General features: G+C 46.6%; 1 protein-coding gene across 2 annotated transcripts; it reads left to right on the forward strand.

Annotated features, from left to right (window-relative positions):
• The first annotated feature begins 525 nt into the window (after positions 1–525).
• cftr (CF transmembrane conductance regulator) lies at positions 526–14614 on the forward strand. Of its 2 annotated transcripts, none has more exons than XM_085914641.1 (27): positions 526–984; positions 1335–1445; positions 2824–2935; positions 3413–3628; positions 3691–3780; positions 4409–4572; positions 4732–4857; positions 4941–5187; positions 5270–5362; positions 5512–5682; positions 5747–5938; positions 7679–7773; positions 8374–8460; positions 8757–9540; positions 9634–9762; positions 9834–9871; positions 9945–10231; positions 10299–10378; positions 10443–10593; positions 11695–11922; positions 12369–12469; positions 12580–12807; positions 12924–13079; positions 13221–13310; positions 13387–13559; positions 13764–13869; positions 14089–14614. In XM_085914641.1, exons 1-27 carry the CDS (start codon positions 932–934, stop codon positions 14302–14304), a joined length of 4524 nt encoding a protein of 1507 aa, XP_085770767.1. In that variant the 5' UTR covers positions 526–931; the 3' UTR covers positions 14305–14614. The 2 variants fall into 2 exon arrangements, with proteins under 2 accessions (XP_085770767.1, XP_085770768.1); XM_085914642.1 differs by lacking the exon at positions 526–984 and adding an exon at positions 1013–1030.
• The last annotated feature ends 1187 nt before the right edge of the window (positions 14615–15801 follow it).

Raw genomic sequence — 15801 nt, forward strand, 5'->3', positions numbered from 1 at the left:
GAAGATTACCCGTAGCGGAACTGTTTCTACTTAGTAGTGTGGTGTGGTGGAAATAAAGGACCAAAAGAAAATCCATTTAGACCGTTCTTGGGTCAATCTGTATTTCACACCTTCCCAGGGGGATGCGTGTGATTATTACGAGTATATTTTTAATGCACTTTTCTTTTTTCCAAATGGTCGAATCAGTTGTACTATACAGTCCAAATAAATGTAATTTAAGGTATTTTTGTATTAATTTATTTTGAATAAATTCACTAGTTTCATTGATAAAATATTAGCGTTAGCCATACGTTCTGTGTTTTAACTTTGTATAAAGTTTCATATACAAAAATAAATTCAACCAACAGTTCAAACAAAAAAAATTTGAATTTTTCATTTGTTTTTGTTTTCTTTTTTTTTTACTAATGATGGACTTTTTTAATTTGTACTTTTTTCATTTGAATTTGAAATCAAACAAGAAGTAAAAATGTGTTAATTATATTACTTATGATTCAACTGTTACTTTTTTTACCGTAATCGTACTCGAGTCGAATTCGGGTACATATGAGTAATTGCGTGTGTGTTTGCGCGTGCGTGTTTGCGGTGGTGGTGTGTCACTGCTCTGGTCAATGTGATGACGCGCGTGCGCCGTGCGCGCCCACATAAAGGATGGCCTGCGCTCCCATGCGCGCTCACAGGCTTCCAGACACTCAGTGGGGCACGCCGTGGAGGCTGCGCTCTCGTCGGACTCTGTGGTGGATTATCACGGCTTGCCGCCACACTTTGGGTGATTTTGGACGCTGGGGACTTAATTGGGAACTGCTTTTCGGACTGGGGGAGAGTAGCCCTTCGGTCTGCGCGTGCGCGTCTTAGACGCCAAAAGGTGGGGGTCCACAAATGAAAGTGGGGGGCGCGCTCGCCTCGCTCTCAGGTGCACACGACGCAGCTGAGGATGCAGAAGTCACCCGTGGAAGATGCCAACTTCCTCTCCAGGTTCTTCTTCTGGTACGTTCCAGGAGTTTCAGGCGTGCGCGTGGGATGGAATATGAATGTAAATATTGTACTTGAATACAAAATCTTGTGTTTCACTAGAAGTGCTCGTACTCAATCCTTCTAGCCTGTAAGTAAAAGTTAAAAATGACAGACTTAAAAATGTACTTTAGTGTAAAAGTGAAATTTTACCATCAATTATTTCCTTTTTTTTTTTTTAGATTTTGATCATTAATGTTTGAAACTCTTGGAACAGTTGGAACTTCTCAACACAGCTTGGGTTCTAATACCAGTCGGCTTGAGAGTTAATGGACATGTCTTTTTTTCTCTTTTTTTTTGACGAGTCTATTTTGTTTTTATCTCAGGTGGACGTCTCCGCTGCTCAGGAAGGGCTTCAAGAAGAAGTTGGACCTCACTGACGTTTATAAAGCTCCTTCATACGATCTCGCTGGTAACCTCTCCGAGCGTCTCGAAAGGTAAGAGATGTCCCACATAACGTGTTTTACATCCAAGTTTGTGCCGTACTTTCAACTGCAAATCAGATCATTTTCAAGTTTTTATTTTGGTTCCACGTGCGCCCTTTTGCCCCTCTTTCCAATTGCAGGGCATCTCGCCTGCTTCTCTCAGCATCCACTTCAAATACGGGCTGGCATTTGGACGTGCCCAGATGTAAACCGAAGCTGTGTGTGCCAAACAAACACACGTTTTTAGGTCTTTTTTCATGTATAATATTTTTTTGCGTCGACTTCAATAAAATAAGGATGCAAATTCCAAATTTTTGGGATCCTTCAAAAACTAGTAATTGGTTCTGAAGGCACTTTCAATTAGTAGGATAAGATTCAATATACTGTTATTATCTCCGATGAGTAGAGCCACCAAAAATTCTCAGCAACCAAAACTCGAAAAGACAGTCAGCTCCACAAGGTCAAATCATGACCGACTTCAAAGAAATTGTCTGATTTTAGTGAAGAAGGGCGGTTGTGTAACAGGACCACAGTGTGTCCTTGACTCCCTGACACATCAAGCAGCCCCGTGCCAGCAAGTGCTAAAGACTCGACCTTTTAAAAAAAAAAAAAAAAAGTGCACCGGTGAGTGATTGGCTTCATTATTTTAAGCCGGCAACACAGTAAAAAAGGCTTCTGGGAACGTGAACTTTATCTTCCATTAAAAGCTGCACATCTCTCGCTGGGCTGGAGAAAAACATTTGACGAAAGAGCTGCAAGGCAAGAACAAATCGTAAGACGGACAGGAAATGAAAAAACAAGAAAATGCAAAGTACAATTTGCGGAGTGAGAGCGGCTCTTCTGGGAAAACAACACACGGACTGTGGCCAACCATGTTTGTCGCGGCAAACCTAATATCAATTTTTTTTTTTTTGGGCCTCACATAGTCAGCAGAACAGTTTTCAGCAATATAAATCTCGCCAAACACTTTAGTCCTGATTTTAATCGCTGATGTCCTTCTCCTGTCCTTTCATGCTGTCACTCAACGTGTCAGTCTGCTCCTAAATGAGCTCCGCAGAACAAAGATGCTTCTTTGACCTTTTTTCCTTCCGTCTCGCTCCGTTTGTGGGAAGCTAATGCAACAGTGCGATGTAACGAGACTAACGCTAGTAAAGGGAAAGATTTAAGTTCGAGCAGGTTTACTATGTTCTTTTGTTAGCTGACATTTTATGGCTTGTATTTGTGTGCGTTTTTTTTAACAGTATACTCACATCGATGCTCACATGGAGTAAAGAAGATCCAAAGTCAGAATTACAAAAAAAAAATACGTCCCTGTCTGATTGGATGCTGTTCTGTAGTCGTAATGCTCAATCGGGGCTAATGCTAACGTGTTGTTGTTTTGTCCGTGCAGAGAATGGGACAGAGAGGTGGTCTCGGCCAAGAAAAAGCCCAGTTTGATGCGAGCGCTGGCACGATGCTTCCTCTGCCCCTTTGCCTTTTTTGGGGTTCTCCTCTACCTCGGGGTGAGCCATCTTGTTTTTATACAAAGATAGGTAGATATTGTGGTTACTGGAGACATGATGAACTTTGGAAGCCTTGTATAAAAATCTTTGTGTGCCCAAATGTGAAATTTAACAATAAGTTCTTGTCAACTGGTTATTTGTGGAAACGTTTCTCCGAGCAAGAGCTAAAAATAAAAAAAATTCAAGAATTATAGCAACCTGTTCAATCTATTTTCTATGACTGTGACATCAACACACAATTTAGTAAATGCTCATGTTAGGATTTATAAATCACAGGAGATGATGAACAGTGTTATTAATAAGCTCACGTGCACCGACTCGGCATTTTATGTCCGGCCCGTACACGTGCGTAAAGAGAAGCACCGAGCAAGAAAAATGTCAAACATGTGGCAGGGTCTTGTCGACGAGGACGTGACGATGGATGGCGCTTGGATTTGCTGTCTTGGTAGCATCAACATCTGCCTCTTGTTCTCCTAGGAAGCCTCGAAGACTGTGCAGCCACAACTCTTGGGCCGCATCATCGCCTCCTTCGACCCCTTCCACGCACCTGAGCGCAGCCAGGGCTACTTCCTGGCACTCGGCCTCTGCTTGCTCTTCACCGCGCGCTTCCTGCTCCTTCAGCCGGCCATCTTCGGCCTGCATCACTTGGGCATGCAGATTCGCATCGCACTCTTCAGCCTCATCTACAAGAAGGTGAGAATGTAGAGGCCATTTTACATCAATTTCAAGACTAAATCTTTTTTTTTTTTGTGTAGACCCTGAAGCTGTCTAGTCGAGTCTTGGATAAAATTAGCACGAGTCAGCTGGTGAGCCTGATGTCGGCGCACCTCAACAAGCTGGACGAGGTGAGCGCAGCGCCATCAACACATACAATACGATCAATCGCAACTTCAAAACAAAATGGCCGACTTCTTGTGATGTCAAACCGGCTTTTTTTGGGGGGGGGGAGAGATTTTCAAATGATGAGTTTGTTGGTCTTAGCAACGCTAACTGAGGAGGGGTCAGGTGGGCGAGTCTCAGCGGAAGGTCCCACAATAGAAGTTTGACAACAAACAAACAAACACACTCACACAGCTATTGTGCCTGAAAGACGCAAACTGGCGATGATGCAACGACCCAGCCCGCAGGGTCGAAGGCAGATTTGTCGGGGACACGTTGAATGTGGAAGCACTCTGAAACTTGCTGACATACAATTAGCGCCTGCATTCAATGTTTTGTGTGTCTTTGAGGAGGTGGGTGGGGGGGGCTTACAAACCTGGTCATGCTCCTGTGGGAAAGACCAGGATTATTTATATTTCTTCACACCAATCCTGCACATGGGACTTCTAGGAAGAAGGTTGGGGTTAGTTATCTTTCACTCTTATATAATGGACTGTACCTGTACTTTGAGGTTCTTACTGAGTGACTTCAAGCTAGCTATTGTTCTGATGGCTCCTCTAATAATGCTCTTCTTCTCGGTGTGTGTTTGAGTAGAGCCTGGGCCTGGCGCACTTTATATGGATCACACCCCTGCAGTGCATCTTGTGCGTGGGTTTGCTCTGGGAACTGATCGAGGTGAACGGCTTCTGCGCCTTGGCCGCTCTCACGCTGCTCGGAATTGTCCAGGCCTGCCTGGCGCAGAAGATGGGACCTCACCGGTGAGGGGCAAAACAACACCACACAAGTCATCTTTGCATTGTGGCCTCTTTATATGGTCCTTGTTGAAGAGATGGACTACTTAGAACCTTCTTATTGGTCCATCTCTTTTGATATCAGTCATCTGAAATGAGATTCACCTCAATTGATTTCTTTCATAGCGTTAAGCGAGCCGGGATGATCAACCGCCGCCTGGCGCTAACTTCGGAAATCGTGGAGAACATCCACTCGGTGAAGGCCTACGGCTGGGAGGAGGTGATGGAGACCATCATCGGGAACATCAGACAGTAAGAAATGATATGGAAATGTAATCAATCACCTTAGCGCCATGAGCTAACACCAAATTAATACTCGTCTTCCTCCTCCTCAGGGACGAGGTGACCCTGACGAGGAAGATCGGCTCGCTGCGCTACTTCTACAGCGCCGCCTACTTCTTCTCTGCCATCCTGGTGATCGTGTCCGCCATCGTGCCGCACGCGTTGGGAAAAGGTATCATCCTGCGGCGCATCTTCACCACCGCGTCCTACTGCATGGTGCTGCGCATGACGCTCACCCGCCAGCTGCCTGGTTCCATCCAGATGTGGTACGACACGCTGGCGCTGGTCAAGAAGATTGAGGTGGGCTTGTCCTCCAAGCATCTCCACTCAGAAGTGGGACCTCGTGACTAATAGATTTTTTTTTTTGTTTGACCCGATGTAGGATTTCTTGATGAAGGAAGAGTACCGCGTTCTGGAGTATAATCTGACCACCACCGAGTTGGAACTCATCAATGTCTCTGCTTCCTGGGACGAGGTGAGCGAGCTGTGGCCCTCATTCACTTCGGGAATTAAAAAAAAAAACCCACCCTCCTATTAAAGAACTGCGAGGCAGATGTACTAACCACTTGCTGCTCAGCACGATTATCAAAATTGCTCCTAACAAAGGCGTTTGCATGGCTCCAGGGCATTGTTGAGCTCTTTGAGAAGATCAAGCAAGAGAACAAAGCCAGCGGTCATCCCAACGGCGGCCTCTTCTTCACCAATCTCTATGTCACGCCCGTGCTGAAGAACATCAGCCTCTACCTGGAGAAGGGAAAGATGTTGGCAGTGGCCGGATCCACCGGCTCCGGAAAGGTGAGCCTTCCCTCCCTCGTGGTGTTTTCCTTTCTTTTTATTTTTCACGTGCTCTTTCCTACAGAGTTCACTCCTCATGTTGATCCTGGGAGAGCTGATGCCGTCCGAGGGTAAAATCCGCCATAGCGGCCGCGTGTCCTTCTCCTCGCAGACCTCCTGGATCATGCCGGGCACCATCCGCGACAACATCCTCTTCGGCCTCACCTACGACGAGTACCGCTACACTTCCGTCATCAAGGCCTGCCAGCTGGAAGAGGTACGTGCGGGTTCATCTCCAGAAATGTTGCGTTCGAAGGACAGCCGCGCCGAATGGGGAGCTGTTAGGAAAACTGGAATAATAGTGGGACAACGTTGCACAAATTTACAATACAATTTTTTTAATAAAAATTTTTATAACCCACCTCGGCAATTTTTTAACTTTAGAGGTCGTAACGAAGGCGAAACTCTCCGCATGTTTCTCTTGTGGAAGCCTTCAAAAAAGGACAACAATCGGATCACACATGCGCACACACACTTTCATAAGCCCGATTGTTGAGTGAAGACCCCCCTCGGTGGAATAAGGTCCACTCTGTTACCATGGAAACAGTTGCTGTTCTGTCACTGCGATGTAACGTGAGACGATTGCTCCTCCATAATGGACACGGCAACACGGGAAGGGAGACAGACACAAGCTAGCAGTGTCCGCTCGAGGCACCATAACTTAAAAACATGTTTTGACTAGCAGAGAAGAGGCAAATATCCACATGGTGGAATTTTTACAATTTTATTTCTATTGATCATGCAATCTGATGACTGAGTAAAATGCCCGCTTTGAGAATTTTTACGCAGTTTGAATTTTTCTATAGGCCAGTAGTCAATAAATGAGATGTTTGTTTTGGCCGTGAGCAGAGATCAGGTCCGTCACGCCGCATCGACTGAGGAGCCGAGTGCACTTTAAGGTGTTTTGCTCTTAAACATGTGTTGTTGCCACAGCAAACAAACACAGTGTGCACTATCCACATGGCTCTGCCACCGACGGCAGCAGCCATCAAAAAACAAGACAAAACAGACAAAAGACACGCGACAGCCAACTGACGTCACATTGATGTTTTTACAGAAAGCTTTTTGGCTATCCATATCTGCAGAGGTGGGTCGGGTTTCACTCGATATTTTGGTGGAAGCCCATAGTGGATTGTTTTCATTTAAAGATGTTCCGAATTAGCTCGGAGGAGATATCAAAACGCGTTTCCACGGTAACCCCGCCAGTCCGACCGACCGACCGACTGTAATTCCTGCCTAGTGTTGGGCCCCCCGAAAGCGGCGGTCAGACCCCCGTGGGTGGTCTCCGCGACTGTAAAGTCCCAAAAGACAGCCAAGCTGCTCAGCTGATTTAAGTCGCCTTGTTTATTAGATAGGAGATGAGTGTGATCACGAGCTCTCAACTTGGTCCCTCATGCAATGCGGCAGAAGTGTGGAAGGTCCGTTTTTAAAAGGTAGGAGAAGATTTCACTTTGACGCCATCACTGATGTCGACGTCATTTGTGTCCATTCCAACTGTGCTTACATGAATACTAGCTGGTAACAAAAAATAAACAAAAAAGTTTGACTTACTGTTATGTTATGTTATGAAAATGCAGCCTACTGTGTATTTGAGTCATTTAAAAGCAATATTTTAAAAAATGATTGGAAGGCGGGAAAGTGTTCTGATTGTCCCCAGCTGGAATTCATTTTTTTTGCATCCTATGCTTGGTGTATTTTTTTTTTTTTTAAGCACCTCTGGACATGTTGAAAAGTCACTCGTGGTTTTATGCAGCTTTTTTTTTTCCATCAACACTGCATCATTTCTGGTGTTTGATGATCTCTCCCACTCAAGTGTTATTTTCATTCCATCGCTATCACAACGCAGCGATAAACCGAACAAAGTATCTCAGACGCTCTGTTCTCGGCAGCTCAGCACAGTCATTTCATGATTTCATTATCAAATGTTGACATTGCGATGATGTGCTTGCCCACGCAGGACTTTGCCTTATTGCCCGACAAGGATAAGACGCTGCTCGGCGAAGGAGGCGTGACCCTCAGCGGTGGTCAGAGGGCCCGTCTGGGCTTGGCCAGGTACTTCCCGTCTTTCTTAAAACGTTACAAGGGTGGATCTCAATAAGTGAGAACGTGAAAGAAAAAAAAATGGTGTTAAATTCAAACCATGAGCTCATTAAATCTAGAGGGAAGTACTTTTCAGATGGCCTGCCAAATGTAAATATATTACACAAGGAGCAAAAATTCACATCAGGTTGTTTCTCTGCATTTTTACCTTTTGTGGATCGGTCAGGAACATATCCGCTGTGATGAGGGTTGGGGGGGGGGGGGTTCATTTACAGGAAACATGTTCGCTAAAAGTGCTTTACGGTCTCCAATCTGCTGCTGTTTGAAGTCTCATTAGGATTTTATGGAGCCCATCAAATGTGTTTGTGTGTATGTATCTGTGTTTGTGTGTGTGTGTGTTGCAACACTCTCACATTGTCATGCATAATTTACAGATTTTATTAATTGCACAAAGTGTCCCCCCCCGCGGTCAATTTGAAGCCTCATCCCCGTCAATGAAATTCATTTACTTCTGCTAACAGCCAACTTGTCCATTTTTTTATTTATTTTCTACTTGACAAGTAGCTAACTCTCTCTAATGTTTTTTTTGTTTGTTTGTGTGTGTGGCTTCAGGGCGGTGTACAAAGATGCAGACCTGTACCTGCTGGACGCACCCTTCACTCACTTGGACATTGTGACTGAGAAAGAGATTTTTGAGAAGTAAAGTACCACGGATTCATTTATAACGCATTCACACTCATGAAATTTGATCATATTTAAGCTTGTTTAGGTTACAATACACTTTCTGTAGACATTCCATACATCAAAATCACATTTGACTATTTTATACTTTTTTTGTTTTTGTTGTCGTTGTTTTATTGGAACAGATTAATGTAATTTCCATTCATTTCAATGGGGAAGGATTATCTGGGATACGTGTGGTTTGTGTTACGCTCAGGACGACAGAACAAATTAAACTCAAGTATGTCACATCAAGTGCTCGTGTATGTCATCAGGTGCGTGTGCAATCTGATGTCCTCCAAGACTCGCATCGTGGTGACCAGCAAGCTGGAGCACTTGAAGCGCGCCGACCAGATCCTGCTGCTTCATAACGGCGACTGCTACTTCTACGGAAGCTTCTCTGAGCTCCAGGCGCAGCGGCCCGACTTCAGCTCGCTGCTGCTGGGCATGGAGGCCTACGACAACGTCAACGCCGAGCGCCGCGGCTCCATCCTCACCGAGACGCTCCGCAGGGTCTCGGTGGACGAGAGCGCCGGCTTCCGAGGCCCCGAGTCCAGGCGGCAGTCTTTCCGCCACCCCCCGCCCCCTCCAATTATCAACGGATCTCAAGTCGGTGGCGACGGTTACCCAGAAAAGCGCAAGCAGTCGCTGATCCTCAACCCTCTAGCCGCCGCCCGCAAGTTCTCCTTCATCGGGCCGCAGAACACCAACGGGGCGCCGCCCGCATCCATGGAGGACGCCGTGCGGGAACTCTCCGACAGGAAGTTCTCCATGGTACCCGAGGACGACCAGGTGGAGGAGGTGCTCCCTCGGGGGAACCTCTACCACCACGGCCTGCCCCACCTGAGCGGGCAGCGCCGTCAGTCCGTGCTGGCGTTCATCACGGCCACGCCGGACCACGATCGACACGAGCAGCAGGTGCAGACGAACTTCCGAAAGAAGGTCTCCATCGCGCCGTCTCATTACGACCTGCCGTCCGACCTGGACATCTACTCCCGACGCCTGTCCAAGGACAGCGTGTACGACATCAGCGAGGAGGTGGACGAAGAAGACATGGAGGTATCTCGTTGTGTCTTTTTTTTTTTCTTTTTAATCCGTTCAGCCATTTGCAAAAAACCCTTTTTTCGGCCTTCTCTGTCAATATCTTGAAAGGAATGCTTTGCGGACGAGCGCGAGAGCGTGTTCGAGACAACATCGTGGAGCACCTACCTGCGCTACATCACCACCAACCGGAGTTTAGTCTACGTCCTCATTTTCATCTTCTTGGTCTTTGTCATTGAGGTAATCACATCCCAAATCGTTCGTCGGAACATTAAGATTCATCCAAGTCACATCTTGTTCTCTGACTTAAGGTTGCAGGATCAGTCATTGGTATTTACCTCATTACTGAGTAAGTGAGACCTTCCTGAAAACAGGGTAACACCATATTAGGTGTCACCTGAACCCTGAACGTCTGCCAACAGAGAAATCTGGAGGGACAGCGCCAACCCGTCCTCACCCAACTACACCAGCGAGCAGCACCCCAACGCCTCGTCGCCGCCCACCCACCTGGCTGTGATTGTGACGCCCACCAGCGCCTATTACATCATTTACATCTTCGTGGCCACTTCGGAGAGCGTGCTGGCGCTGGGTTTCTTCCGAGGCCTGCCGCTGGTGCACACGCTGCTCACAGTTTCCAAGAGGCTGCACGATCAGATGCTAAGCTCCGTGCTGCGCGCTCCCATGGCGGTGCTCAACACCATGAAGACGGGTTAGTGATCGGTCGCTAGGTCGGCAGATTTTGGCACACGATGACGGTCCCTCTCGTTCCGTGCCAGGCCGCATCATGAACAGATTCACCAAGGACATGGCCACCATCGACGATATGCTCCCTCTGGTGCTCTTCGATCTCATTCAGGTAACACACGATAAGATTCGTAAATGGCGAACAAAAAAAAAAAATCACATTTTCTTTCCCCTAGCTGTCGTTGATCGTCTTGGGCGCCATCTTCACCGTGTCCATCATACGTCCGTACATCTTCATCGCCGCCATCCCGCTGGCTGTCATCTTTGTCGTCCTCAGGAAGTACTTCCTCAGGACGGGACAGCAACTCAAACTGCTGGAGGCTGAAGGTGAAGCTTTGGGATTATAACAAATAAACAAAACCTTTTTGTAGTGTTGACCTCAAATGACAGATTATCGCGTAGTGCCTTCATCGAGTTTTTTTAAGCTTGCCTGCGTATGGGAAAGGAGCGCCGGAGTTGCCGATGCACTTTTTTAGTTCTTTATTGAACTCTGGGTGAAACTCAAACATGAGAGAGGAAGAGCGGAGATGGGCCGAGAGGAAATGATGGAAGAGGGTGACCACAGGAAGTCCGCAGTCAACTGGAGCTCTGTTTCACGGCACAAATAACATTGATAGGCGGTGACACAAGCCTCCCTGACGTGAGCTCGCAGCTGTGGTTAGCACTCTTTCTGGCGCTTTTCAATTTGCTCTGTGCTGTTTCTGGTGTCGGTGGAATTCTTGCACTGATATTGGCACTAATGAGTCAACGTGAAGGCGATCGTTCTGGTTTGTGTTTGGACACGAGTCGAAATCTTGTGATGAGATTGGGGTGTAAAACTGACCACAAATAGGAAATGTATCGGAAAGGTTTTTTTTTTGGTAAATCTTTTTTAAATCACCTCTGACCCTCAACCTTTGACACCCCCCCCCCCCCCCCCACACACACTTCTTGACCTTTGACCCTTGGCACCTGTATTTTGTAAGGGAAAAAAAAAAAACAATGACCATCCATAGTAAGTTAAAAAAAAAAAATAAGTTGGGGTTAAAGAGATGTTTAACTCATGGTGGCTGGTTACACTGCTGCAGAAGTAAAAAAGAAAAAAATTGGGTCAGTACCGCTGATAGTACCACTTGGTCATTTTTGGGACTTACAGCTTGCCTGCCACAAGAACTGAGTCTAATGATGGGACGGAATGGGATTTCCTTCATCCCCATCCTGGTCTTGGCAGAAGCACGCCCGCCCGCCCAGCAAAACATTAATCACTCATGTTGAGCCCTCCAGTAGATGAACTCATTGTTTGCTGCGTTTGTGCTCACATCGGCACCCCCTGCTCCCCGCTTAGGCTTTCAAAACATTATCAATGGATTCTGCAGTTGACACAAACCTTTCTCACAGTTTCCAAATGGTAGTCACAAATATCTTTCTTCCCGAATTGGTGCCACGCAGCTCGCAGTACAATCTTCTCGCACGTCATCATCTCGCTGAAGGGCCTGTGGACCATTCGGGCATTCGGGCGTCAGACGTATTTCGAGATGCTCTTCCACAAGGCGCTCAACACCCACACGGCCACCTGGTTCCACTACCTGGCCACGCTACGTTGGTTCCTCTTCCGCTGCGATGTCATCTTTGTGCTCTTCTTCACCGCCGCTGCCTTCATCGCCGTGGGAACCAACCGTGAGTACACCGTGATAAAACACCACACACCACTTCATGATCCATCATTAACCCTTAGATACGCAAGTGATTGTACCCTATCGTCTTCCATAAGTAGAATCAATGTGTTTTTCATGCCATTGTGGTAGAGGTGAACATCATTAATACTGATGTTGTTGAATGTCCTAAAAGAACAATTCCACAGGGTGTGATGAGTCTTATTGAGGCTTATCTGACCTCTGCAGTGTGTCCACTGCTGCTGTCCAACTGGATACAATGTCAAAGCACAGGAAATGTGTTTGTGTGTGTTGGATGAAATGAAGAGGAAACACATACACACATGCGTCATGTCACTGGCATTTTGTTAAACGTATGCTAAAGAATTTAATAGCTGGTTGAGAGCGCCAGACCTACGTACTGTGACGTCACTAACACGGCCGTGGTTACTAATGCGTTTGTTTCCGCAGAGGACAAGCCGGGTGAGATTGGCATCATCGTGGCGCTGGCCATGCTCATCCTGGGAACGTTCCAGTGGGCAGTCATCACCAGCATCACCGTGGACAGCCTGGTACGAGCATGTTACATCGGTGCTGAACCATCAATCGAAACAAAAGGCAGCAAGGGTAGTCGATGTTTTTTTTAATTTTTTTATTTGGGATGAATCAATCTGCTCCTCAGATGCGCTCGGTGGATCGAGTCTTCAAGTTCATCGACCTGCCGTCGGAAGATCCGTCGGCCGGCAAAGGAGGCAAACCGGGAAGCGACCTGGTCATCGACAACCCGCACGCTCACAACTACTGGCCCAACCGAGGACAAATGGACGTGAAGGGAGTCACCGTCAAGTACACGGAGGCCGGACGCGCCGTCCTCAGCGACGTCAGCTTCTCGGTGGAGGGCGGACAAAGCGTCAGTTTGGGTTTTGGCAAAACCTCCTGTCTTACACACATAGTCTTGCATATCGTGCCCGAAATACACACTATCATCATCATCAGTCTGATAACCGTGTTGTTGCTGGACTCTAGGTTGGCCTTCTGGGCCGTACGGGTTCAGGAAAGAGCACCTTGCTGTCGGCTCTTCTGCGTCTGGCGTACACGGATGGCGAAATCTCTGTGGACGGCGTCTCCTGGAACTCCGTGTCGCTTCATACCTGGAGGAAAGCCTTTGGTGTTGTGCCTCAGGTACAGCAATTCTAGTCGACAAGAAGAAATAGTATCGATTCAAGTCGACAACTGAGCTGACAGTAGATGACAGAACGGTAGTCAGACAATCATGAAAAAATTGTGACCGTGTTTGTGATTTGACATGTTTGTAATCTCCAGAAAGTTTTCATACTAACCGGAACGTTCCGAATGAATTTGGATCCTCACGGTCGCTACAGCGACGACGAACTGTGGAGGGTCGCCGATGAGGTACTCATACGCACGTGTCCGCCATCTTGAGGGCCACCTTAGCGTTAGCTTAGCATGTGTTTTGTGTGGTTATCAGGTGGGCCTGAAGTCCGTGATCGAGCAGTTCCCCGACAAGTTGGACTTCCAGCTGGAGGACGGCGGCAACGTGCTGAGCAACGGACATAAGCAGTTGATGTGTTTGGCTCGCTCCATCCTCAGCAAGGCTCGCATCCTGCTGCTGGACGAACCCTCGTCCTACCTCGACCCCATGTGAGTCGCCAAAGTATAATTTGGGCAATTTAAAACAATACTTTCATTTCTTAAGAAAAAGGTGTCATTGGTAAATAAAACTAACTAAATAAGACCAAACTTGTCAGGGAGAAGTCTATCTGAAAAAAAAAAAATTCTAATCCACATAATGGGGTCACAAAAAGTATCAACAAAAAGTCATTTGTTACCTTTGATTGTGTTCAGAACGCTGCAGGTGCTTCGCAAGACGCTAAAGCAGTCATTCTCAGACTGCACGGTCATCCTTTCCGAGCACCGAGTTGAACCTCTGCTCGAGTGTCAGTCCTTCCTGGTGAGAAACAGCGCCCTCGTGTGGCACAACAAAATAATGGATCTCGTCTTGGAGAAATATTTTTGACAGTTATACCTTCAAGGAAAATCTTCTTTTGGCTCTCTATAGTTAAGATAAGCAGAATTTTTTTTTTTAATAAAGTTGTTTTGAAGAATCAGAAGTAAGCCTTTAGACAAAAATTTTAGGTACATTTTGAAGTACATTTGTGTGTGTTGGCAGATGATGTCAGGCAGCTCAATCAAGACGTACGAGAACCTCCACAAGCTGCTGAATGAGACGAGCCAGCTCAAGCAAGCCATGAGCCCGTCGGACCGTCTGCGCCTGGGCCCCTTGCTGCACCGGCTCAACTCCACTAAGAGGACCACGCCGCCCTGCGCCAACATCGCCTCGCTGCCCGAGGAGGCCGAGGACGACGCGCTCGACACGCGACTCTAGCGGGCCCAGTAGACAGGATGTATCATCCAAAAGGGGGGGGGGGGGGGAATTAGCGTGAGTTTGAAGCACTTTAGAGACACGCTGAGGTACTCGCTCAAACTAAATGAACAAGAGCACAAGTTGCCAGTAATTCATTCCAAGTCGCAATAATTCCTTTTTTTTAGTGTTTTTTTTTTTTCATAGTCAGGTACCTGGATGCGCAACTGGGATAAAGCTTTTCTTTGTTCTTTCATAGGAAAAGAAACAAGTGTTATTTGTAGAAATGTCATTGCTCCAGCAAATATATTTACAATAAAATATTTTGACTTTTGTTAATGAGCTTCTGTTTGCACACTAACGTGGACAGTACATGTACAAAAGGTTCCTGTGTTTATTTACTTTTTCAATACAAAATGATAAAAAATATTTTATAAACGAATCGTCCCCCCCACACACACACACACACACAAATAATCTAAAATCATGGTCTGTGACGTCACTTGGACACTCCATTAGGTACACTGCCATTTTCAGGTGTACCTAATCACAGGCCACTTCATTAGGGAAAAATCATGGTGAAAGCTTAAATGAAAGTGAAAAGTGCCACACCCGCCCTCACCCCCCACTATCTGATTGGCTGTTGGATCTGTGACGTCACAAGGACACTCCATTAGGTACACCGCCATTTTCAGGTGTACCTAATACCAGGCCACTTCATTAGGGAAATATCATGGTCAAAGTTTAAATGAAAGTGAAAAGTGCCACACCCAAACAACCCCCCACTTTCTGATTGGCTGGTTGATCTGTGACGTCACAAGGACACTCCATTAGGTACACCGCCATTTTCAGGTGTACCTAATACCAGGCCACTTCATTAGGGAAATATCATGGTCAAAGTTTAAATGAAAGTGAAAAGTGCCACACCCAAACAACCCCCCACTTTCTGATTGGCTGGTTGATCTGTGACGTCACAAGGACACTCCATTAGGTACACCGCCATTTTCAGGTGTACCTAATACCAGGCCACTTCATTAGGGAAATATCATGGTCAAAGTTTAAATGAAAGTGAAAAGTGCCACACCCAAACAACCCCCCACTTTCTGATTGGCTGGTTGATCTGTGACGTCACAAGGACACTCCATTAGGTACACCGCCATTTTCAGGTGTACCTAATACCAGGCCACTTCATTAGGGAAATATCATGGTCAAAGTTTAAATGAAAGTGAAAAGTGCCACACCCAAACAACCCCCCACTTTCTGATTGGCTGGTTGATCTGTGACGTCACAAGGACACTCCATTAGGTACACCGCCATTTTCAGGTGTACCTAATACCAGGCCACTTCATTAGGGAAATATCATGGTCAAAGTTTAAATGAAAGTGAAAAGTGCCACACCCAAACAACCCCCCACTTTCTGATTGGCTGTTGGATCTGTGACGTCACAAGGACACTCCATTAGGTACACCGCCATTTTCAGGTGTACCTAATACCAGGCCACTTCATTAGGGAAATATCATG

The sequence above is a fragment of the Syngnathus leptorhynchus genome, chromosome 6, assembly GCF_054491065.1.
Source record: "Syngnathus leptorhynchus isolate UIUO chromosome 6, UIUO_Slep, whole genome shotgun sequence".
NCBI lineage: Eukaryota > Metazoa > Chordata > Actinopteri > Syngnathiformes > Syngnathidae > Syngnathus > Syngnathus leptorhynchus.